The sequence below is a fragment of the Acomys minous genome (genome assembly GCF_964271855.1).
Source record: "Acomys minous genome assembly, chromosome: 16".
Taxonomy (NCBI): domain Eukaryota; kingdom Metazoa; phylum Chordata; class Mammalia; order Rodentia; family Muridae; genus Acomys; species Acomys minous.
In genome coordinates, this window is record NC_140498.1 from 40,171,053 (window position 1) to 40,196,351 (window position 25,299).

Below are 25,299 nucleotides of genomic sequence, written 5' to 3' on the forward strand. Positions count from 1 at the left end.
CTTTGAAAAAAAGATTACTTGATTCTATGTGCATGAGTATTTTGCCTGTATGTATGCATGTAGAGCACACTGTGGGCCTGGAGACCACTAGTCAGAGGAGACTGCCAAATGCCCTGGAATTTGAGTTAAGGATAATTGTGAATCACTAGGTAGGTGCTGGAACAGAACCCGGGCCATCTGCAAGAGCAACAAATGCCCTTAACCTTTGAATCATCTCTCCTGCCTCTACATACAAGGATTTCTGAGGGCCAGAGATGCTCTTTTCTCACAGTCCCAAATGTACCCAGACCCAGAGGCCTCTCTGTGGGTGTCATGAGCTGCCTGCCTCACACTGTGCCACTCTGTGTCCACAGTTCCTTTTGGATTACTTTAACACCACTGAGAGGCTCTCCCCGTCTTTCTCCCCTTGCTCCAGCCAAGCTGCCTTTCCCATCAGGGTTCTGAGCTCCGCACTAGTTGGGCTGCTGTTAAATCCTCCAGTTTAAGATTGGGTCAGTGGGACACGCAAAACACAACTGATAATGATGTTCTCACGGTCATCTTATCAACCCTCACTTCCTTCTTTTGAGTACTTGTAGAGAAAGAACATCAAGTACACATCGCTACAAAAGGGCTGAGGGCAGGGACGAGCTGGGCTCCACCCCTGACTCCTCGCCTCCTCCATGGTGACATCAGCATTAATATCCTGGATAATTCAGGGTCTTCCTCAGAGCTTCCACCAATGGGTACAATCTGACAGGCAGCCCTGGGCTACTTGAGCCCACAAAGCAATGATGAGGGGCTCATATCCAGAAGGAAACTTTATCCTAGCAGGCACTAGAGCTACAAATGGAATGTGAGTCCTTTAAAAAAGTGAGATAAGGCTGGGCGTGGTGGCGCACGCCTTTAATCCCAGCACTCGGGAGGCAGAGGCTGGTGGATCTCTGTGAGTTTGAGGCCAGCCTGGTCTATAAAGCGAGTCCAGGACAGTCAAGGCTACACAGAGAAACCCTGTCTCGAAAAACAAAACAAAAAAAAACAACAAAAAAAGTGAGATAAAAGTCCCAGCACTTGGGAGGCAGAGGCAGGTGGATCTCTGTGAGTTTGAGGCCAGCCTGGTATACAAAGTGAGTCCAGGACAGTCAAGGCTACACAGAGAAACCCTGTCTCGAAAAACAAAACAAAAACAACAACAAAAAAAAGTGAGATAAAAGTCCCAGCACTTGGGAGGCAGAGGCAGGTGGATCTCTGTGAGTTTGAGGCCAGCCTGGTATACAAAGTGAGTGCAGGACAGCCAAGCCTACACAGAGAAACCCTGTCTGGAAAAAAAACCAAACAAAACAAAAACAAACAAAGAAGTGAGATTAAATATGCCAAAACTTTAGACAAAAGAAGAAACTGTAGGCTTAATAGTGGTAGAAGAAATTGTCACCTCTTCTTGTAGCAAAGAGTTTGTCTGGGTGATGAAGAAAAGGAGAAAGAGTTCTTTGAAGAAATCACTATTTGTTACAAAAACAAAGAAAAGCAGGAAAAGATGGAAAGTGTGTGAAGGTAAGCATGTAAGAACGGAGAGTACAGACCAGGAGTGGTGCTGCACACATTCAATCCCAGCACTCAGGTGGCAGAGGCAGGGAGATCTCTGAGTTTGAGGCCAACATGCTCTATAGAGTAAGTTTCAGGACAGGCAAGATAACCCTGCCTCAAAACAACAACTGCTCCCCTGTCAAAAAAGAACAGTGTGTGTCAAGATGGAAGCAGGCAGGAGAGAACCAATGGAAGGTGGGAAATTGAGGAAGGAGATAAAGCAAGGAGGGACTGGAAAGCAGGCTAGACATGAGGACCCAGAAGGCCTACCGAGGAGAGCATGCCCAGCCAGAGCTCTCAGCTACGGGTCTGTCAGGGGCCAAAGGCACTGCCCTCTCCAAAAATCCTTCACATGGACCAGAAGGCCATCAGGGCTGAGGGCCTTACCTTGCTAAGGAGGATGCTGATCTTGTTCCCGTTGGCATTGCATCTCAGGGAAGTGATGCTCCCCATGTCAGGGACCAGCTGGGCCAGGTTCTTGCAGCTGCAGTGCACTTTTGCTTCCCTGTGTGAGGACAAGAGGAGAGAGAATGGCCTCAACAGCAGGCTCTTCCAGTGCCTTTCTGCAGTGCACAGAAACTACTTTCTCTGATTGCTGAGCCTTTGGCCTACAAGCCACTCTGTTCAGATCATGACTCCTTGCCTTATGTGCTTAACCCCCTAGTACAGGGGGAAGAGGTTAAGTTTTAGGACCAATAAAAAGATCTCTTCCAAATTAGGGGAAATATGTCACATGAGATAAGAACCTAAGACTTCTGACACTGTGCCAATTTCTTTCTTTTTTTTTTTAATTATTATTTATTTATTTATTACATATACAGTGTTCTGCCTCCACATACACCTGCATACCAGAAGAGGGCACCAGATCTCATTCTAGATGTTTGTAAGCCACCATGTGGTTGCTGGGAATTGAACTCAGGACCCCAGGAAGAGCAGACAGTGCTCTTAACCTGAGCCATCAATCCAGCCAGCAATTTCTTTTCTACTAAATTGTCTCATAATTAAAAAAAAAATCATCTAATATTTCTGTTTGGATGAAAACTGTACCTTCGGGCTGGAGAGATGGCTCAGTGGTTAAGAGCACTGCCTGCTCTTCCAAAGGAGCAGAGTTCAATTCCCAGCACCCACATGGCAGCTCACAACTGTCTGTAACTCTAATTCCAAGAGTTCTGACACCCTCACACCAATGCACATAAAATAAAATTATATAAATCATTTTAAAATGTAAAAAGAAAAAGAAAACTGTACCTTCTAGAAAGATCAAAACTTTTAAAGTGAGCTAAATCTGTCCCTGCAACAAGGAAGGTCCCACAGACATCTAGGAAGCAGGGGTTCCCCTCGGTCTCAGAGAACAGCAGAAGTTGTTTGACAGTTCCCTGGGGAAAGAAGAACAAATTAGCATCATAATTCTATGGTGTCCCATTTCTCTCCTGACCAACATTCATCCCATGTCCTCCATTCACTCATCCAGTAAGTGCTTACTAAGGGCTAGCAACGCACTTAATCCCAGCACTTGAGAGGTAGAGGCTGGCGGATCTCTGTGAGTTCAAGGCCAGCTGGTGTAGTGAGAATTTTAGAATTTTGGAAACACAAATGCCGGGTGTGGGGACATGTGGCTGCTTCACCACAGCTGACTGTGACTTGCCTCGTGCCAGCTGCAGATAGTTAGTTTCTGGGATTGTGTGGCATTTGGAATTCTGGAGACTTTTTTCAGAGGGTGTACATATGCTAGGGCCCTGAGAGGTGTGGGGGCTTGTTGGTTGCTGTTGGTTTGTTAAGTAGTCATGCATAAAGAAGAAACAAGAAGAAATTAGATATCTTGAAAGCAAAGATCACACTTGTCTAGAGGAACTCCATGCCCTGGTCAGCAGGAAGTAGCCTAACAGTAACGCCACACCCTTTCCAGCCTCTGACTTTATTCATTTCTCCTCTATCCCCTTTCCTCTCTTATCTAGTGTTAGTGAGTAGAAAGGGAAGAAGTGGGTGGAGAAGAGAAGAACCCATAAAGCAGCAATCACTGGTTACAATCTGGTCCACAATGGCTGCAGCTACATAGAGAATCCTTGTCAACAAACAAACAAACAAACAACCCAAGTCTGGCAAGCATGGTGGTGCACGCCTTTAATCCCAGCACTCGGGAGGCAGAGGCAGGCAGATCTCTGAGGTTGAGGCCAGCCTGGTCTACAAAGCGAGTCCAGGACAGCCAGGGCTGTTACACAGAGAAACCCGGGCTAAAAAAACCAACCAACCAAAAACAACCAAAAAACCAAAACGAAACAAAAAACAACCAAAAAAACCACCTAAAAGCTCAAGTCCAGTTTCTGTTGTCACTGAAGCATGGTCAGGCTCCCAGGGGCCATCCCCTTAAAGAGAACTGTGTCCTTCCCACCTGCACCCCTGCCAGAAGCCATCAATTGTGTAGCGCATACTTCAGCTTCCTTTTTGTTTGTCTTTGGAGTTAGGGTTTCTCTGTGTAGCCTTGGCTGTCCTGGACTCACTTTGTAGACTAGGCTGGCCTCGAACTCAGCGATCTGCCTGCCTTTGCCTCCCGAGTGCTGGGATTAAAGACAAGTGCTACTGTGCCTGGCTCAGTGTCCTTATCATAACTTTTTTTTTTTTTTAAGATTTATTTATTATGTATACAGTATGCATCAGATCACATTCTAGATGATTGTGAGCCACCATGTGGTTGCTGGGAATTGAATTCAGGACCTCTGGAAGAGCAGTCAGTGCTCTTAACCGCTGAGCCATCTCTCCAGTCCCTAGTTCACTGTTTTTTTTTTTTAAGGTCTTCACTTTTTTATTCTTTATGTACAAAGGCTAGCATGATCAGTTTCACTGGGCAGACAGTCTTGAATAATCCACCCAAGGTCGCTCAGTCCAACTTAATGAAGCCTATGTCCTTCGAGTACTGACAGAAACACTGACAGCACATGTTGAGCCTGTATTTCCAGATCAGACCGTGGCAGTTAGAGCAAACTCGGCAGGAGCAAGAACCCTGGCCGAACTTCCGTGGGTGACTCCAGTAGAGCTGCTGGTGACCCATCTTGCCTTCAGACAGCCAAAGAGGAAAAAGGGCCCTAGTTCACTTTTTAAAAGCATTGTTCCATTAAGACTTGCACTCCGCCCCTCCCCTCGCCCCTTTTCTTTAGCTGTTCAGTGTTACTGCGGGCTCTGCAGACTCCTTTTCTTTTCTTTTCTTTTTTTCTCCCTAGACAGGGTCTCTCTGTGTAACCTTGGCTGTTCTAGACTCGATTTGTAGACCAGGCTGGCCTTGAACTCAGAGTGATCCACCTGACTCTGCCTCCTGAGTGCTGGGATTAAAGGCATGCACCAACATGCCTGGCTTCCTCCTTCTTTTACATAGGTTTTTCAAGAAAGGTTTCTCTGTGTAGCCCTGGCCGTCCTGGACCTGCTTTGTAAACCAGGCTGGCCTCAAACTCACAGAGATCTACCTGCCTCTGCCTCCTGAGCGCTGGGATTACAAGCCTGGGCCACCAAGCCCGGATTGCAGACTCCTTTTCTACAGCTTTGTCACCCTTCAGAACCTCCATGGGTCTCTCAGACTCCTCTGAGCTCTGTGGCAGGTATCAGGAGACACTCCTATCATTGTTTTTCTCAAGAAGTTATATTCTAATGAAAACCAACACAAAACCAAGAAGCGGCAACCCAAAACCTATCCTATTACTGTTGATATCAACATCAGCACCACAGCCTCCTGTCTCCCTTTCATTCCATCCAGGGCTCTGGCTCAGCTCTGACCATATATGACCCATTCCTTAACCCTCGCTAAAGGTGATGGTGCAGGAAAATGAAAAGGAGGTATCTGAGCCAGGCGGTGGTGGCTCAGAGACAGGGTTTCTCTGTGTAGCTTTGGCTGTCCTGGACTTGCTTTGTAGACCAGGCTGGCCTTGAACTCACAAGCGATCCGCCTGTCTCTGCCTCCCGAGTGCTGGGGCTAAAGGCGTGTGCCACCGCTGCACTGCTCTTCTAGCATTTATATATCCTCTGAGAAGTTCCCAGAGTTCCAAACATCACAGAGTTGCAGAAACTTTCTGCAGCTGGCAAAACCATACCTCTGCTAGAGCATGAGGCAAATCATAGTCAGCTGCTGCAGGGTCTAAAACAGTCCCATATCCCTACACCTAGGATTAAAATGAAAGCACATTCTTATATTTCTGTGTTTTTAAAGAAACCAAAATTCCAAAATTGCTACTACATTTTCCCCTTCTGTTTTAAGCCATTAATTGTCCTGGGTGTAGAAGGAAATTATAAACAGAGACTTTTACAGCGAAATAAGCACTTTTTGGGTCAGCAGCTAATTTTGAGTATCCCACTTATTTAGAATCTGTTTAACATAAGGTGAGTGCATCCCACATGAAATCATGGCCTTGGCTGGGCAGTGGTGGCGCATGCCTTTAATCCCAGCACTCAGGAGGCGGAGGCAAGTGGATAACTGTGAGTTCAAGGCCAGCCTCGTCTACAAAGTGAGTCCAGGACAGTCAAGGCTACAAAGAGAAACCCTGTCTCGAAAAATCAAAAAAAGAAAAAAAAAAAAGAAAAAAAGAAAGAAAGAAAGAAAGAAATCATGGCCTCTTAAAGCCACCGTAGATCTGTTATTCTGATAGAAGCCATATCTTGTCATAGCCTTGTTCCACACCATTAGCAGGCATATGCTATATGACTAATGGGATTGTTCACGGTGATCTCATAACCCCGGAGGGGGGGGGGCCTCATCTAACTCTGGTGGTGTGGCTGGTTTGAGATTAAACCTTTCTCTCAAAATGGGCTGTTTCATCAGACTGTCCTCTCATCTCTTCAGCTTTTCTCTGACCCTGCTGCCCTCACACACAGTTTCTTTCCCGCTTTCCTCCTACAGGAAGCTCTGGCTCTCTCGCCTAGTCACTGGGACTAAGCCTTTTTGTTATTCTTTTCTGGTGTTCCTTCTTCCCAACTGCTTCCACCTCTATCTGTAGCCTTTCCGGTTGCATGGTCAACCCTTTCAGAATAGAGAGAGTAGAGTGACCCCTTTTGTTTTCTGATTTCTGGTCATTTTTTCCCCTCAGGCCCAAATATTGCACCCCCAGTCAGCCAGTCATTCAAACTGTTTTGAAACAAAATAAACAAAGAGAAAAAGAAAGAAGAAAAAAAATCCCCTCTGGGAGCAAAATGGGGGACCTTCCAGCAGTAGCCTCACTGGGTGAAGGCGGCACACGCCTTTAATCCCAGCACTCAGGAAGCAGAGGCAGGTGGATCGCTGTGAGTTCCAGGCCAGACTGGTCTACAAAGTGAGTCAAGGACATCCAGGATTACACAGAGAAACCCTGTCTTAAAAAACAACAAAACAAAACAAAACTTTCGCTGGCCTCTTAAAGAAAAATGCATTCCTTTGTCCCCTGTCATTTCCTCTACAACATTTCAAATCACATTTCCCACTTTTCATCCTTAACAGTCTAGCCCCACATTGAGGTCCTGCCTTTAGCTGGGCTTTGCTAGTTTGTGGTTTCTTCTTTTTCCCACAGTTTATCTCTGGCCTCTGGGTTCACCCCCTAACACTAGATAGATAAAGAAGGATGTGTGGAGAGAGGGATTAGGAAAATTTCTGAATTTAATTTCTTTTCTTTTGTTTCCTCTTTGACCATGGCTACTAATAAACCACAACTAACCACCCAAAACAACTAACAACCCCCTTGCCAACATACACACACACACACACACACACACACCCCTCTATCAGGGCTCAAACATTTATATATCCTCTGAAAAGTTCCCAGAATTTCAAATATCACAGAATCCCAGAAACTACCTGCAGCTGGCAAAACTACACCTCTGCTACAGCATGAGGCAAATCATAGTCAGCTACTGCAGACAGTCCAAAACAGGCGCACATCCCTACACCTGGGATTAAAATGAAAGCACATTCTTACAATATTCCTGTGTTTCTTTCTTTGTTTAGTTTTTTGTTTTTGAGACAGGGTTTTCTCTGTTGTAGCCTTGGCTGTCCTAGACCCACTTTATAGACCAGGCTGGCCTTGAACTCACAGTGATCCGCCTGCCTCTGCCTCCCAAGTGCTGGGATTAAAGGCATGCGCCACCACACCTGGCCATATTTCTGCATTTCTTAAAGAAACCAAAATTTCAGAATTGTCACCACAAAAACATGACATCATAAGTTGAATACTAGCACTATTTCCTTTTTCTCAGGAGGTGTAAGGGTTGCATGGTGCTTCCTCCTCCCCTTATCTCCAAACAAGAGGCTCTTCCTTCCCTTCTGCTTTGGTTTTCTCTCAGGTACTTATTGTCTTGTTTACTGACTGTCTGATACCTGGAAGTCACAACCTTATGCCAGGGGCCTGGATGCACAGCAGGGAGGTACAAGATATTGGATGTGGCAGCCAGGCAGTGGTGGCGCACGCCTGTAATCCCAGCACTCAGGAGGCAGAGACAGGCAGATCGCCATGAGTTCGTAGCCAGCCTGGTCTACAAAGTGAGTCCAGGACAGCCAAGGCTACACAGAGAGACCCTGCCTCAAAAAACAAAACAAAACAAAAGGTATCGGAGGACAGCAGGCTACCAAGAAGACACTTGATACCCTATGAGTATATACAGGGGGAAGCGGTCCCCCTCAGTCACAGTCATAGGGGAGGGGAGTAAGGGAAATGGGAGGGAGGGAGGAATGGGAGGATACAAGGGATGGGGTAACCATTGAGATGTAACATGAATAAATTAATAAAAAAAAAGGTATTGGATGTAGCAAATTCAGTGAAGCACACTGGGCTCCAAGAAACAACTCAAAGTTCCACATAAAAATCACTGAAGAGAAACGGAGCAGCAAGTGGATCCAGGAGAAGAGGGTGGTGGAAGACAACTAGAAGGAGGGGAGACTGCAGCTGAGTGGGTTGCATGAGAGAAGAATACACTTTAAAAACATCACACCAGGGCCGGGCGTGGTGGTGCATGCCTTTAATCCCAGCACTTGGGAGGCAGAGGCAGGCGGATCACTGTGAGTTCGAGCCTAGCCTGGTCTACAAAGTGAGTCCAGGACAGCCAAGGCTACACAGAGAGACCCTGTCTCAAAAACCAAACCAAACAAACAAACAAACAAAAATGAAACACAGAAAATAATATAAGAATGTTTTCATTTTAACCCCAGGTGTAGGGATATGGGGCTGTTTTGGATTGTTTGCAGCAGCTGACTATGATTTATCTCATGCTCTAGTAGAGGCGTGGCTTGCCAGCTGCAGATAGCTTCTGCAATTCTGTGACATTTAGAATTCTGGGAAATTTTTAGAGGGTATATAAATGCTAGAGCCCAGAGAGGTGGTGTAGTTGTTGTTGGTCATTCAGGGGGGTTGGCTGTAGTTTGTTAGTAGTTGTGCTCAAAGAAAAAGCAAAAGGAAAGAAATTAGGTTGATAGGGGGTGAAACGAGGGGGAAAAAGAGGAGGAAAAAGAAGAACTCACAAAGTAACACTGACTGGCTACAACTGGCTCTCAGTCTAGTCACAGAATGTTGTTTCATGGACTGTAGAGATGGCTCAGAGGTTAAGAGCACCGACTACTACTCTTCCCGAGGTCCTGAGTTAATTCCCAGCAACCACATGGTGGCTCACAACCATCTATAATGTGATCTCATGCCCTCTTCTGGCCTGCAGGTATACATGCAGGCAAAGCACTGCATACATAATAATTAAATCTTTTTTTTTCTTTTTTTAAAGAACGTTGCTTCATATAATGGGTTGAACAGTTGCCTCCCAAAAGATTTCTTTTCTTGAAACCCTACTGTAAAAGAGTCTTTTTGGATATAAGTAAGTTGAGGATTTGTTTACTTTTATCATCCTAGGGATGTTCCTCAGGCTCTGCCTGATCGAGATACTGCACAGTGCAGACCCCCAGCCTCACTGACAAATGATTCTGTTTTCTGTGCTCTGGATGGCACCCAAGGCCCCTCCAAGCTAAGCACACAGGCCACCACTGAACTATTCACGCCAGTGTAAGGACTTACGTGTATGCACGTTTTAATCACAAGTATGTCTGCATACCACATACATGTCTTGGATCTCTCTTGGAGAGCAGAAGAGAGTATCATATTTCCCTAAAACTGGAGCTACATGGATGGTTGTTAGCCACTACACGGGTGCTCGGAACAGATTCCAGCCCTCTGTAAGAACACACACGCTCTTCACTGCTGAGACATTCAACATGAAGAGAAGACACAGATATAGAAAGATGCCACATCAAGAACAGGTCAGAATATAAGGAAATCTCTGCTGGCCAAGGACACCAGGGATTGACAGCACCACCAACCAGCTCCTGGAAACTGAGAGAGGCAGGAACAGACTCCCTGGCAAAGCTTTCTGAAGGAACTTGCTACAACTGACCTAGATCCAGGATTTGATTTCCAGAACTGTGTGAAAAAAAAAATTCTGTTCCATTAAGCCATTGGTTTGTGGAAATTTGTTGCAGCAGCCACAGCAAGTTGGTATCATGCTGGTCCTGGGCTCTAGCAAGTTACAGTGGGATACAGACAGGGTTGATATCTGACATAGATGCTGCTACACTGGAGGCCAGCACTGCTCCATCTCGGCTTCACTCTCACTCATCTGTAGGGGAATAGCCATCTAGAAACATCATCTAGACAGACAGCACAAAGCCTCCAGGATGTATAGCCAATCAACAAGCACTTCCTCCCATTCCATAGTCTTGTAGGTCAAGGTCCAGTGAAACAGACCTTTTCCCTGAAGAAGGTTCTAACCCTGCCTTCTTATTCCAGAGGTCACAGCCATGGATGGATAGACTACCCCAAGACTTGTATTTTCCTGTGAGCAATCTAATGGAAAATAGGACTTGGGAACACAAGACAGCATTGTTAACTTGGCTCTAACTTTGTCATCACACTCACTGTCAACAGGTGCGCCTACCTGCCAGGTCCGCACTTGAATTCGGTTTGGCTCCACTGTATAAATGCTTTCCTCATGCATTGCTAAGACTGACGTTTCACACAGGAACGTGCCTGAAATAAAGCATGAGCATCAAAAGAGCAGCAGCATGGTACAAGTGCCTTCTGTGGAATCCCAAGTCACTTGGTCTTCACAGTAACTCTAGGAGAAATCTTACCTGAATCAGAACAAGGTTCCAGAATTTTAAAAAACAGCTGGGCAGGCCATGCATGGTGGCGCACACCTTTAGTCCCAGCACTCGGGAGGCAGAGGCAGGTGGATCACTGTGAGTTCGAGGCCAGCCTGGTCTACAAAGTGAGTCCAGGACAGCCAAGGCTACACGGAGAGACCCTGTCTTGAAAAAAAAAAACCCTGTCTCAAAAAACCAAAAAATAAAAAAATAAAAAAAAAAGAAAACACAATGGAACATCTGCTCTGAATATGGAGAACTCTGTAGGCTTGTAGGGCCCAGGGCCTGATCTGGGGGATCCAATACACCCATCCACCCTGCTCACTAGTCATCTTCTTCTGGTTCAAGGTGTTCCCAGCAGCATAGCATCTAGGATGGCACAACTGATTAAGCACCTGCCCACATCAGAGGGGCTCTGGAGGCTCTGTGCCACAGCCAAAGGTGCTGCAGAGCACATTAGTCATGGAGGTGACAATATACAGGGAACAGATGACATCTTAGCACCTGCTGAGATAACGGAGCTCATCCTCGCTTCCTGAGACTCAAAAAAGAGGAGCGGTGGTGTGTGAATTATTGTACAGTACAGGCGGGATGACAATACTATCTGTCAGAGAACTTCAGACAATAATGCTGTGGGAGGCAGAAGGTTCTTGTGCTCACAGATAAGCAGCAAGCGAACCAGGAATGTTACACATACAGGGTTGTCTTCTCAAAGGGAGAGACGGATATAACCTGTTTTCCACCCAGAATGCTGGGAGAGGATGTGGTTAACAGCCTGGTGACCTCGCACTATCTGTGTAGCCTAGAACACACTGGATCCTCCCCCAGACCTTTATTGTGAACTTGCCAATCTATAGACCATATCTTTATGAAGGTGTCACATATGGTTAATCTAAAGAACCCGGCTTTATGGAAAATGTCACATGTACTTTACAAGGAGTTTCAATGTAGTCATGACTTAAGCTTTATTGTACACAAGGGACTGAGTTAATTGTAACCAGAAAAAAAACTTCACAAAACAAGCCGTGCTTAAATATGCTGAAAATAAATTACCTGGGGTCAAACGAGCGAAGTTTGAACTAAAGCTGGCTATTGTGTTGTTTTGAACTCAACTACCTTCTTGCTTCCTGAGGATTGCTACGCTGCTGGCTGTAGTGGTCACAGAGACTCTCCCACACACTCATAAAGTATTAAGGGAGATTAAAAGTGAGTGGAGAAGCGTTCAGAGAGTGAAACAATAACCAATGATGACCAATGATGATGACCAATGATGGTCACACTGGATCCTAAGAGCTAAGACGTCACAGAGGTGCAGATGGTGAGGTCAAGAAGGTTTTACAGGTAAGCTGAGGGGTAAGGAGGGTCACATCCCACAGGATAGGTATTTCGAGAGGTCTAAGACAGTGCCAGAAGATTTGTGCTCCAAATCTCAGTGTTTGGGAAGACTACTACATATGACGATAGATGCTAAAGTCTCAAAAGGGAGGTTATTCTGGGCTGACTAGGCAGGCCCCAAACAGTTATGTGTCCCTGTGAGGAGGATAGAAGACAGGGTCAGTGTGACAACAGAACCAAAGACTGGAGCTCTATGACCATAAAGCAAGGAGTATAGCAGCCAGAAGCTAGAAAAACCACAGGATGGGTGTTCCCCTTGAGGACTCAAGGGAGTATGGACCTGTTTGCTGGATTTTGGACTTCCGGCCTTTGAAACCGTAAGAGAATTAAATTCCTGTAGTTTTAAGCCCGACATGTTTTGTTACAGCAGCACTATGCAACTCATACAGGTGTGTGGAGGAAAAGGTAGCCAAATTAAACTGAGAATATTAGAGAAAGTTGGAGAAATTAGTGAAATGCAGGGCTCAGATCTGAGGTTGGCTACTTATCTGTGAAGAGCCAGCCACCTGTGCCTCACGCCTATGGCTTAGAAGCCTTCCAGAGGACACTTATGCAGTAGCCGTTTTTCTTTAGTTTTTTTAATTTTAAAGTTTTTGGTTTTGCAAGACAGGGTTTCTCTATGATATCCTTGGCTATCCTGGACTTGCTTTATAGACCAGGCTGGCCTCCAACTCGCAGAGGCCCACCTCTGTCTCTCGAGTGCTGGGATTGAAGACATGCGCCACCACCGCCTGGCTGCCCTCTTTCCTAGAAGGGACCAAATTACTTATGCTCACGCAGCAGCGTTCTGGAGCCCAGGAGGATTTGCTGGCTCAAAGCCTCCCTGTACTTTTCAAATACCCCAACACTTCCCAGGGGGCGACCCAGGGAGCCTGGCAGCAGATGTGGGAGCTGCAGCATTGTGGCTAGTGATCCAGGCGCAGGGATGAGAGCGGGCAGGAGGGTTCTGCTAGCGCCCTGCTAGCGCCCTTGCCCTGCAGTAGAAGGCCAGGCAATAGCAGAGGCGGGGAGCCCTCACGGGGTGGGAAGAGACGCTAACCTGCGTTCCTTAAGGTGGATCCTGAAGGTTCGAAGATCGCCACTTGTTTTCCATTCCAGACAGCCACAGCATCCTAAACGAACATGTATCCAAAAGAGAGGTAAGGAAGTGTATGGTGCAGACCACAGACCTGCTTCATGTTCCAAAGTGTGCCCTTTTCCTTCATCACTGAGTGCCAGCATGCTGTCAGCCCGCCTTCAGGTCGCCGAGTCTCCCATGGATGCCTGTGGGTTTTCAGTATTTTGTCTATAAATATGACATACATACACGCTCAGGATGGTAATCCAGGGTGGGAATGAGAATGGCTCAAGCTGTCACCAAGTCCCCTTGCTGTTCTGAGTTACCCTAGTGACCGAGTGGGCAGGTGTGTGTGTGTGTCTGTGTGTGTGTGTGTGTGTGTGTGTGTGTGTCTACGTTGAGGATCCTTGTCTAACACCCACAGCCCATCCTCAGTAGTCACCTTGGTGGCGAACACTCCACTGATGTGCATGTCAGTGCGCAGGCTGTGTGTGCTGCCCGTGGACAGGAAAGACACATTGATTAGGCTTGGGGAGATCTGCACAGCGGCTACTTGCTGGTGGAAGTGCGACGACATGGCCTGCTCGCTGAGGATGGACACGGAATCGATGCTGCTCACTGCCAGAAGGTTCTTCCTGGAGCCCCACTTCAGTGCCATGAAGGGAGAATCAAGTGCATCAATCACAGAGCAAGAGACAGTCAGCTGTATGCAAGTGCTCCCTATGCGAGTCCATAAGCCACTTCTTGTTAAAACATAAAAACTTTTTAAATGGTAAGATATGTACTTTGGGGGCTGGAGAGATGGCTCAGTGGTTAAGAGCACTTGACCGCTCTTCCAGAGGTCCTGAGTTCAGTTCCCAGCAACTACATGGTAGCTTACAACCATCTGCAAACGGGATCTGATTGCATCTTCTGGTGTGCATGAAGACAGAACACTCATACATAAAATGCAAGAATAAATAAATCTTTTTTTTTTCCTCGAGACAGGGTTTCTCTGTGTAGCCTTGGCCGTCCTGGACTCACTTTGTAGACCAGGCTGGCTACGAACTCACAGCGATCCGCCTGCCTCTGCCTCCCAAGTGCTGGGATTAAAGGCGTGCGCCACCACGCCCGGCTAAGAATAAATAAATCTTAAAAAATATATATATATGTACTTTGTATAAAAATGGTAAAATGCTGATAGACACTGGTTGTGAATTGGCAGGGAGTCACTCATGTAGTTGTTCTGGCTAGGGTCTGCTCTAACAGCAGGACATCTGCTAGGAATTTGTTATTCTGATTATGACATGTTCATATATATTACTTTCTGTGAATGTGTGAGAGTTTTATATCATTAAATTACCCAGCTTTCTTCTGCTGGTGAATAATGTTGGTTTATTAGCTTTAGGTCTACCTGAAATGTTCAGTTTTCAACAAATTAAGAACCATGTCTACCCGGGCGGTAGTGGCGCACGCCTTTAATCCCAGCACTCGGGAGGCAGAGGCAGGTGGATCGCTGTGAGTCTGACGCTAGCCTGGTCTACAAAGTTAGTCCAAGACAGCCAATGCTACACAGAGAAACCCTGTTTAGAAAAAAAAAAAAAGAACCATGTCAAAAGCTGGGTGGTAGTGGCCCACACTTTTAATCCCAGCACTCGGGAGGCAGAGGCAGGCAGATCGCTGTGAGTTCAAGGCCAGCGTGGTCTACAAAGCAAGATCAGGACAGCCAAGGCTAACACAGAGAAACCCTGTCTCGAAAAGCAAAAAAAAAAAAAAAAAAAAGGAGGAGTCAGCAGTATCCATGAAAGGATCAGATGGTTGGTGCTGGACTTCCCAGAGGCTGGTGACCATGGCCGTCACCATAAGCACCCTATTGGAATACTAACACTAACATAATGACGCTGTTCCATCAGACAGAGTGCCAAATTAAAGACAAGTGCTCCCAAGAGATGAAGCACACATCTATACAAAAACCTGTACGCACATGTTCCCAGCAGCTTTATTCACAATAGCCCCAAGTGGAAACAACCCAGATGCCCATCAGCTGATGGACAGAAGACCTGTGGTCTCCTGATACAATGGGATATTCACACACGGACAGGGTGCGCTGACACCTTCTGGGACAGCAAGGCGGCAGGCCAGTGAAAGCACTCACAGGGGCTGGACAGGATGCACTTTTATTTATTTATTTACTTATTTATCTATTTTGTTTTTTTGAGGCAAGGTCTATCTTCACAGCCCCTAGCTGCCTTGGAACTCACAGATGTCCACCTGCTTGTGCCTCCTAAGTGCTGTAATTAAAGATATGCGCCATTATGCCTGGCTATATGCTTCAATTTTTATGAAATGTCCAGAGCAGACAAACCCACAGTCACCAAGTGAATTATTGGCTGTGGAAGGCTGGGAGGAGGAGGGGTATGGATTTCTTTTTAGAGTAAATAAAAAATTTTAACATCATTTGTAAAGAAAAGATACTGTGGGGAACACTGGGAAACTCTGTGAATATACGAAAAATCCTTGGGCATCTAACTTGATCTTAGTAGAGTTTGTTGTTGTTGTTTTTTTTTAAGATTTATTTATTATTTATACAGTGGTCTGCATGTACATCTGCAGGCCAGAAGAAGGCATCAGGCTACATTATAGATGGTTGTCAGCCACCATGTGGTTGCTGAGAATTGAACTCAGGACCTCTGGAAGAGCAGTCAGTGTTCTTAACTTCTGAGCCATCTCTCTAGGTACCACCCCCATTTTTTGGTAAAGTTTTAAACATATTACATATGAATGCATAAGTATATATGCATATGTATGTGTATATGTATATATATATATAGGCAGAGACAGAGGTAGATTGACAGATATTAATATACATCCACAATCTCTTATCTGCAATACTAAAATTAAAGGACATTTAAAATTTAGTCTTTATTTTCTTTTCTCATTTTTTTTTTCTTTTTCTTTTGGTTTTTCGAGACAGGGTTTCTCTGTGTAGCCTTGGCTGTCCTGGACTCACTTTGTAGACCAGGCTGGCCTCGAACTCACAGTGATCTGCCTGCCTCTGCCTCTCGAGTGCTGGGATTAAAGGTATGCACCACCATGCCCAGCTTTATTTTCTTTTTTCTTAAGACAGGGTTTTACGTAGGTTAGCCACAGCTCACTCCTCAGGTTCCTAAGTATTGGGATTATATATCTATATAATTTCTTATTAGTGTTATTTTTCTGATGTTAAATTGAGTAACTGACAATAGGGTCCAACTTAATTATGTTCTCAATTTGGTACAGCAGGCAATGAGTGCATCCAAAGTGATACAGAGCTGTATACTGTACCTTTATCTGTGTGATGTTTCCTTCAAGCTCAGTAGGTGTTTGAAGGGCCCACATGTCCTTGCCCTCCACAGCCCGGCCACTTGGGGAGTTTGGCACTTTTTTCCACATGGCTACTCGTCCTTTACTGGTACCAGCTGCCAGGAGACCTACAAGTAAAAACACAGCATGTCAGCTGAGTTGAGAAAGGCTTAGGAGGAGGCAGTGACTGCTGCTCTCTCTGTACTCAGCCTCCTTACTCAGGCTGCACCCAGTGCTCCACTAGCGTTGTGTGCTCAGTGGCACTCTGGTTCATCTGTCCTGGGTGTCTGCACACTCATGCACTCATACACTTTTCCCAGTGCACAAACACTACCCATACCATCACAGGAAGGAACAGGACAAGTATGTAACCTCAGTGTCACTCTTTTGGACAAATCTTTTGAGCATTATGTGAAATAAGACAGCTTTATCGTACTTGCTTATCTTTGATTGATAACTTTCTTTCCTCTTCCTCTTTGTTTGTTTTTGAGAGAGAGTTTTCTGTGTAGGCCTGACTGTATTGGGATTTACAATACAGACCAGGCTGCCCTTGAACTCACAGAGATCTACCTGCCTCTGCCTTCTGAGTGCTGGGATTAAAGGTGTGTGCCACCACCCCCAGCAAGCTTCCATGTTTCTTTTGTTTTGTTTTGGTTTTTTTAGACAGGGTTTCTCTGTGTAGCCTTGACTGTCCTGGACTTGCTTTTGTACATCACGCTGGCCTTGAACTCACATTGATCTGTCTGCTTCTGCCTCCCAAGTGATGGGATTATAGGCCAGCTTCCATTTTTTAATAGGCTCTAAATTCACTATAAATTTTTTTTCTTGACACAGTGCTTAAAGTTATTTCTATTCCTTCCTTTCTTTCATTTTTGGTTTTCGGAGACACGGTTTGTCTGTGTAGCCCTGGCTGTCCTGGACTCACTCTGTAGACCAGGCTGGCCTTGAACTCACAGCAATCTGCCTGCCTCTGCATCCTAGCATGCACCACCTCGGCCAGCTGTTTCCATTTTTATGTCAGACCAAGAAATCGTACCTTTGGCTTTACAGTAACAAACACAGTTTATATTTTCTCCCTTTTCAAAGCCAAACTTCTCCTGTGGACTCAGTATGTAATTCTCTCCTCGTTCTAAGTCCCAGAACCTGGAATGGAAGGGGGAACACGCTGTGAAGGTGATATTAGTGCCCTCCTCTCACCTGAGCTGCATCGAGCCTGGGAAGAAAACTCAGGGCTCTGCTCTACAGACTCCTGGGTGTTGTCCTGTTTACAGCTCAAAAGGAGGGCTACTAAAGCAGAGTTTATATGAGCCGTTAGAGGAAGAAGAGAAGGCAGGAATCCCAGCTCCATACGGCAACAGTGAACAGTATGCTCAACAGAGTGGCCAAAACAATACCAGAGTGCTTGTTTCTCTTTATGCCCTTCTTGTTTTGTTTTTTGAGACAGGGTTTCTCTGTGTAGCCTTGGCTGTCCTGGACTTGCTTTGTAGATCAGGCTGGCCTTGAACTCACAGCGATCCACCTGCCTCTGCCTCCCGAGTGCTGGGATTAAAGGTGCATGCCATCACCGCCCGGCTATGTCTTTTTTTGTTTTGTTTTGTTTTTTGTTTATGCCATTCTTAAGAAGTCATGCAGAGCTAGGTTTGGCAGTGGACACCTCTAGTCCTAGTTTCTTGAGGCAGAGGCAGGAACATTGCTGGAGCAGCATAAACAGCAGCAACGAGACTCCAGGTCAAAAACAAATTTCTTCCAAACCAGGCAAAGGGTTTTGAAGGCAGCTCTCATGGCCATCCTGCTTGAGGGCACGGGGGAGGCAGGGAGCACAGCTAGAGTAGGTGAGGACTCCTCGGGCCTCCTGTGCTTAGTTACATAGACCGACTGGTCTAACACGTGAAAATTCAGCACAGTGGGCATTTCCTGCGTGTATACTAGAGAGCCTGTTTCTGACAGGATTTTCCAGGGATCTGTGTGGGAAGACAAGCTCTCACCTGAGCACTGGTTCCCCGATAGCTGTCACAAGAAGGTTGCCCTCTATCAAAGTGATATCTGCCTGGCGGCCGGTTTTCCCACTCAGCTTTACCTGTATGAGGAAAAAAGCAACTTGAAAAGGGCTCACGACTCTCGCTGAGATGACTGATCAAGCTGTGTTAGCCTGGCATCAGGTCTTCAGTGACATCACTGAGAGTCAATGAGCGAGGGTGGACCGCCGCACAGGGAAACAGTGGAAATGGAGAGCTGGCCTGATTTTTAAGGGGTTGGGCTGGAGAGACGGCTCAGGGCTAAGAGCACTGACTGCTCTTCCAGAGGACCAGGGTTTGATTCTCAGCTTGTACCTACATGGCTGTTGACAGCTGTCTGTAACTCCAGTCCCAGGGGCTCTAACAAGCTCTTCAGGCCTCAGTGGGCACTAGGTACACTCATGGTACATAGACTCGTATGCACGCAAAACACCCAGACATATAAAATAAAATAAAAATTCTAAAAAAAAAAAAAAAAAAAAAAGAACATGTTGAAGCAAACAGCAGCAACTTGCACATGAAGTGATGTCCAACCTAGTACACAGTGGGCCTTTCTAGAGTGAATACTGAGCAGGCTGGGCACTGCCTGTTCTGTCATGACAATACTCTAGAGAAGATCTCCCATCCTAATTTTGTGCAGAAAGCAAAATTTCCAAGAGTTTGACAACCAATAAGGAGCTAGTGAGGTTCCTGATGTAAGGTGCTAGGAACTGACTGTTTCTTCTCCCTCCCCATCCCATTCATATGCTGAGGCACCAACCACCTCTGTGACTACATGTGCAGGTAGGGCCTTTAGAAGGCAATTAATGGAGACTGTGGACTCAGGCTTATGGACAGAGGCAGCAGACAACACATGCTCACACTTTCCCTCAAGCACCCTGTGTCCTCTTGTCCTCTCTAGAGTCCAGGCAAGGACACAGAGAGGCCATTCCACATAACCCAGAAAGCAATCCCTCAACAAAGGCTGAATTTGGCAGTTGGGCTGTGGTGGTGCACACCTATAATTCCAGCACTCGGGAGGTAGAGGCCAGCTCTCTGAGTTCAAGGCCAGTCTGGTCTACAGAGCAAGCAAGTTCCAGGATAGTCGAGGCAACATAGAGAAACTCTGTCTCAAAACACCAAATAAAACCCAGAACAAAACAAAAACAAAACAACAACTAACCAAAACCATCTGAATTGGCTGCAGCCTAATTGTGATTAGGACTTCTTTTTCTTTTCTTTTCTTTTTTTTTTTTTTTTTGAATAAAATTTTTGTAAGTTTTTTGAGACATGGTTTCTCTGTGTAGCCTTGGCTGTCCTCAACTTACTCTGTAGACCAGGCTGGCCTCGAACTCACAGAGATCTGCCTCTGCCTCTGCCTCCTGAGTGCCACCACAGCCCAGCTGTGATTGGGACTTCTTGCCTCCAGAACTGTGAGTGAGAAATTTATATAGTAAGGGCTGTTCGTCAAGCTGGCTCAAGCTGACTGAGACACCAGGTCCCTGCAACTCAGCGACTACCCCCAGCTGCTGCTCCAGGACACAGTGAGCTCTCTAAGCTGGAGGGCCTCCTTAGGGAAAGTTCAGCATTCTGAGCCAGGCGTGGTGGCTCATAACTTTAATCCCAGCACTCGGGAGGCAGAGGCAGGTGGATCGCTGAATTTGATGCCAGCCTGGTCTACAAAGCAAGTCTAGGACAGCCAAGGCTACAGAGAAACTCGTCTCGAAAAACCAAAAAAAAAAATTTTTTTTTAAAAGGGAAAGTTCAGCATTGTCTATGGTCATAGATTCTTATAAATCAAGAAACCAGCTGGGCCCATACCTATAACCCCAGAACTGAGTGAACTAAGGCAGGAGGATTAGGAGGCTTGGCTACACAGCAAGTTCCAGACCATGGTGCGACAAGAGACTCTATCTCAAATAAAGAACCAAAACCTAACCCTCCTGACTCCCAACAAAACCACAAACAAACAAACAAACAAACAAAAAACTTAACTGATGAAAGAAACAAAGATGGTTCAACAGTTAAGACACTGGCTGCTCCTCCAGAGAACTTGGGTTCAACTCCCAGTACCCATATGGTGGCTCACAACTCCAGTTTCATGAGGTTCAACACCCTCTTCTGGCCTCCAAGGGCACCAAGCATGTATGTGGTACACAGACACATATGCAGGCAAAACACTTACATATACTTAGGGGAGCAAAAGATTAATGGGTGCAGCAAGCAGCAGTCCTCTCAAATGACCTGTACAGGGAATACAAGTGACTTTTATCCAGGAGCATGTGGCACTGGATGCCTTCCTAGTGAACCTCTTAAACACGCAGAGGGTCTCAGAGTTAACAACACAGGTATGTCTTTCATGGACATCCTGGTATCTTAAACGTTACTGTTCAGCCAAGGTAACTAGCATTTGTTCACAGTATAAAATAAAGTACGTGCCTAAGGTGGCAAACAGCAGATGTAAAAGACCATGTTGCCAAAGTGCCATTGCAACAGACACTGGGCAATGCCACCCCCAGCTCTGGGCCAGTAAATAAGCCTCCTCAGAGCACTTTCACGGGGCTGGAAAGTGTGGACAATGCCTCATGGTCTATCCAGCTCTGTTGTGGAAGTCCAATGAGGTGCTGACGGTGAATTCTCTAATTGAGAAGGGCACAGACTGGGAGCAAGCCTACTTAACCCTCATCCTCTCCACACTTATCCAGAGATGCTTGAAAATCTTTCATTTTCCTCACTTTTACTAAAGGGCCCACAGTAGAATGTGACACTGAACGGCTAGGTTAGCTGCTCCTTCTTACAAGCGACAGCTCTTCAATCTTGCTAACCAAGATTGAAAAGAGTTAAAGCAGGCAAGAAAAACTGGTCCCAGGTTTTGAGCATAATCTAGCAGCACCGTGCTCTTTCACCTACCTTCATCACTTCTTCAGCTTCCCCATCAGGAGTCACCACATAGAGCGACAGGAGGAGGTTCTGTGTAACCACAACCAGTGCTTCTCTCTTCTCAATGTAGAACAGCATCTGGATGGAGCTGTCTGTGAATGCCACCTGAGCAGTCTTGCCTTTTTCATCCACATAGTGCACTGTCCCTAAGGAAAGAGGTGGCTCCTAGCTCATCTGTCTCTCAATGATACCCATGAGCAACCGCTTCTATTTCCTTAATGATGCTCTGACAATACATCTATTGTCTTTATAAGAACTTAAGACATTTGCCCTAGTGCTTCTCAGGCTACTGTCTCTGAAATGATCTCTGTCTTACTGGTTCGGCTGGCTGTCTCTGTGGATTCCTTAGCCACTACTCTCCTGGATGGTATCAATTAGCACCCAGACCATCTGATTCTGTAGCCTTGTAATTGTTCCATCATCTTTACTCACTATCTTTTGGTACATTTTAAAATTTTGTTTGTATGTATGTATGTATGTATGTATGTATGTATGTATGTATATTTTTAATTTTATGATTATGAGTGTTTTGCCTGAGTGTATGTATGTGTACAACATGCATGCAGTGCCCACAGAGGCCATCAGATCCCCTTAGTTATAGATGGTTGTGTGCCACCATGCAGGTGCTGGGAATTGAACCTGGGTCCTCTGGAAGAGCAGCCAGGGTTCTTAATCACTGAGCCATCTCGCTAGCCCTAAAGATTTGCTTATGTATTTTATTTATATGGGCATTTTTGTCTACATGCATGTTTGCATATGAGATTAGGCATTGAGTCCCATTATAGATGATTGTAAGTTGCCATGTAGTTGCTGGGAATTGAAGCCAGGAATTCTGAAAGAGGATAACTTGCATTCTTGTTAAATGAGAAGGTCAAAGTCATCTAAGTTAATTTTTAAGTGTCACACACTCACAGAGAGAGAGAGGGGGGGGGGAGAGAGAGACACAGAGAGAGGGAGGACCAATGAGGGAAAAATGAATTAACACACAAATCAACCAAATCCTAAAGACTTCCTCATGAGGTGAGCACAGTGATGTATGCCTGTAGTCACAGCATTTAGGAGATTTTGGCAGGAGGAAGATCATAAGTTGGAGGCAAGCCTGGGCTACATATTAAGATCCTATCTCAAAGCAAAGCAAAGCAAACAAACAAAACTTTAGGAAAGCCCTTCAGCATGAACTAAGATGGCCTGGCTGTCCCTGCTGGAGCACAGTGCAGCCCGCTAAGCAGGAGTCCCAGCACCCAGGCACTGCAGCAGGCCTTCATCTTACACACAAGCACTACTGCCAGCCTGAGAGCCCAGCCAGATTCCCTCACACTCTTCGGTTCCTACAATTCCATCCCAAGTTGCTCACCATCCGTCAGACTGACAAAGAAAGACAGCCCCTCTTGAGACCCCGTCTTCAGGAGACTTCCGAAGCTGCTTTTTCTCCAGTTAAACATGTCCAGGGCTTTCTCATCCCCACTTACTGCTGCCTTTGCCAACTGAACCAGATCCCTAAGAGTAAAGGGTACAGCAATCAAGATTCCCAGAATGACTTGGGGCTGGGACCACTCGGGTCAGGAGCCATACACCCCACCCCCAGGATGAAGGGAGAGATAAGTCAGACCATGTGGGGCTTCGTACTTACTCTCCAGGAGGGGGGAGCCGGAAGATGCAGTGGGTGAGTGGTTTCCCATATTCGTGTTTCAGGAGTGGTGTCCCCTGTACTCGGCCTCGCTGGTCCAGTCGCCACAAGAGCAGGACCCCAAGCTGCAGGAGGCCAACAACACGTGAAAGGAACACATCCTTACAGAACCAGTGGTTGGAGCTGAACAATAAATGGAGTAGCACAACATTGGCAGTTCCTTGGTCCAAAATTTACTGTACTGCATGTGCGCTGTGTAAAGGTTGCCTTTGCGTTATTCAAATGCTGACTCTGGTACCTGCAGAGAGCTCAGTACAGGCTAGGCTTTGTTTTTTGTTGTGGTTGTTGTTGTTGTTGGTTTTTTGAGACAGAGTTTCTTTGAGTAGCCTTACCTGTCCTGGACTTGCTTTGTAGACCAGGCTGGCCTCGAACTCAGTGATCCTCTTGCCTCTGCCTCCCAAGTGCTGGGATAAAGGAGTGTGCCACCAGGCCCAGCTGGTATTGTTATTTTTATGAAGCATCATCTGTCTCACAGTTTTGCAAACATCTTCTCTATCACCTTCTGACTGGTTTAATAAAGAACTGAATGGCCTATAGCAAAGCAGGAGATGACATTCAGCAGAGATAGGAACTCTGGGAAACAATCAGGTGGAGGATTCACCAGCCAGAGGAAGAGACAGGTGCTGGGACTCATGGTAAGGAAAGGTAAGGAGTCCTGTGTCAGAATGTAGGTTAGTATAAACAGCTTAATTTAAGTTATACAAACTAGTTGGGAACAAGCCTAGGCTAACGCCTAGCTTTCATACTAGCAAAAAGTTGAGTGTCATTACTTGGGTGGTGCCCAACAGTGATACTGCACCATGCCAAACTATTCACAAGTATTTATAGAACTACAAGCCTTCTCTGCAGCCCCACCTCTCCCCTTCTCCAGATAGCAGCTGTCATGTGCTTAGAATAACAGCTAACTTCAGAACAGATTTTGATTTACAGGAAGATTACAGAGACAGCACTGAGCTCCTATATATGGCACCAGTTTCCCCTACTACCATACTGTAAGGTATATTTCTTATAGCAAAAGAGCTAGGGCTGGGGATACAACTGAGCAATAGAATGCTTTCTCAGTACATACAGGCCTTGAATTCTATCACTAGCACTGGCCAGGGAAACGAAAGCATTTGCCTGGAATGAATGAGTTAATATTTATGTCACCACCGACCACATCCATATACCTCCCTTCAGAGTTCTTCAGTTTCTCTTAACATTCCCATTCTGTCCCAGGAGGCTGCCTAGCACTCCACATGGCACTTAGTTGTCATGTCTTCTGCAGCTCCTGTGGGCCGTGATTTCCTCAGCATTCCTTGTCTGCTTAGCTTTAAGGTGCTGCTCAGGTATAGTGTAGGTCATGGCGCCACTGGGATTTATCTCATGCTTTCCTCCTAACTGGATGGGGGCTATAGGCTTGCTGGGGGAGGGCCAGAGAAGCAGTTCTCTACTGGGCAGTCACTGCTATGAACACATCCCATCACTGTGGATGTTGACCTCGACACCCTGTAGAGTAGCTTTTATCCATCGTAAACTGACTCTTTTCCCTCCCCTTTGATGCTGTAGTCTTGAGAAAGAAGGGTGCAGTGTGCATTTCTCATTTAAGGGGTGGGAGTTCATATTCTACTTCCGTGTGGTGGTTTGAATAAAAATGGCTTCCATAGGCCAGTAAGGAGTGGCACTATTAGGAGGTGTGGCCTTACTGGAGGAGGTGTGTCACTAGGGGTGGATGTTGAGGTTTCAGAAGCCCAAGCCAGGCCGAGTGGCTCACTGTCTCTTCCTGCTGCCCGCCAATCTGCATGGAGAGCTCTCAGCTGTCTCTCCAGCACCATGTCTGCCTGCACATGCCATGCTTCCAGACATGATGATAATGGACTAAACCTCTGAACTGTAGGCCAGCCTCCATTAAATGTTTCCTTTGTAAGAGCTGTTGTGGTCATGATGTCTCTTCACAGCACTAGAACCCCTAAAGAAGACATCCCTCAAGAATGAAATATCGACACATATTATTTGGTCTTCTTAAGCATGAGAAATTGTCTATCATTGGTTTACTGGTAAGCATATATTTATAGCAGCATGAATTCCTGAGTATTTATTTTCTGCTTTGGTTATAATCTAAATGTTCTTTACTCTGCTGCTCAAAGCACTCCTTTAATTACTGGATTATTTCCAGTCATCCTTAGGCCTTTTTTTGGGGGGGAGGGTAGTGGGGTGGGGTAGGAGGGGGGAGGTC

General features: G+C 46.0%; 2 protein-coding genes across 2 annotated transcripts in view; both read right to left on the reverse strand.

Moving 5' to 3' along the window:
• The window catches only part of IFT140 (intraflagellar transport 140), a 96,030-nt gene that overhangs the window by 58,654 nt on the left and 12,077 nt on the right, over positions 1-25,299 (reverse strand). Inside the window, exons 4-14 of the mRNA XM_084764180.1 lie at positions 23,028-23,149; positions 22,752-22,894; positions 21,368-21,543; positions 18,449-18,540; positions 17,500-17,606; positions 16,446-16,591; positions 13,585-13,788; positions 13,125-13,197; positions 10,483-10,574; positions 2,812-2,939; positions 1,951-2,068 (exon numbers count right to left, since the gene is read on the reverse strand). Coding sequence (XP_084620306.1) covers positions 1,951-2,068; positions 2,812-2,939; positions 10,483-10,574; positions 13,125-13,197; positions 13,585-13,788; positions 16,446-16,591; positions 17,500-17,606; positions 18,449-18,540; positions 21,368-21,543; positions 22,752-22,894; positions 23,028-23,149 — 1,401 coding nt within the window. The remainder of the gene's footprint in view (positions 1-1,950; positions 2,069-2,811; positions 2,940-10,482; positions 10,575-13,124; positions 13,198-13,584; positions 13,789-16,445; positions 16,592-17,499; positions 17,607-18,448; positions 18,541-21,367; positions 21,544-22,751; positions 22,895-23,027; positions 23,150-25,299) is intronic.
• LOC311586256 (small ribosomal subunit protein uS14-like) lies at positions 4,337-4,660 on the reverse strand. Its single transcript, XM_084762246.1, has one exon. The coding sequence runs from the start codon at positions 4,607-4,609 to the stop codon at positions 4,439-4,441; it is 171 nt and encodes a 56-aa protein (XP_084618372.1). The 5' UTR covers positions 4,610-4,660; the 3' UTR covers positions 4,337-4,438.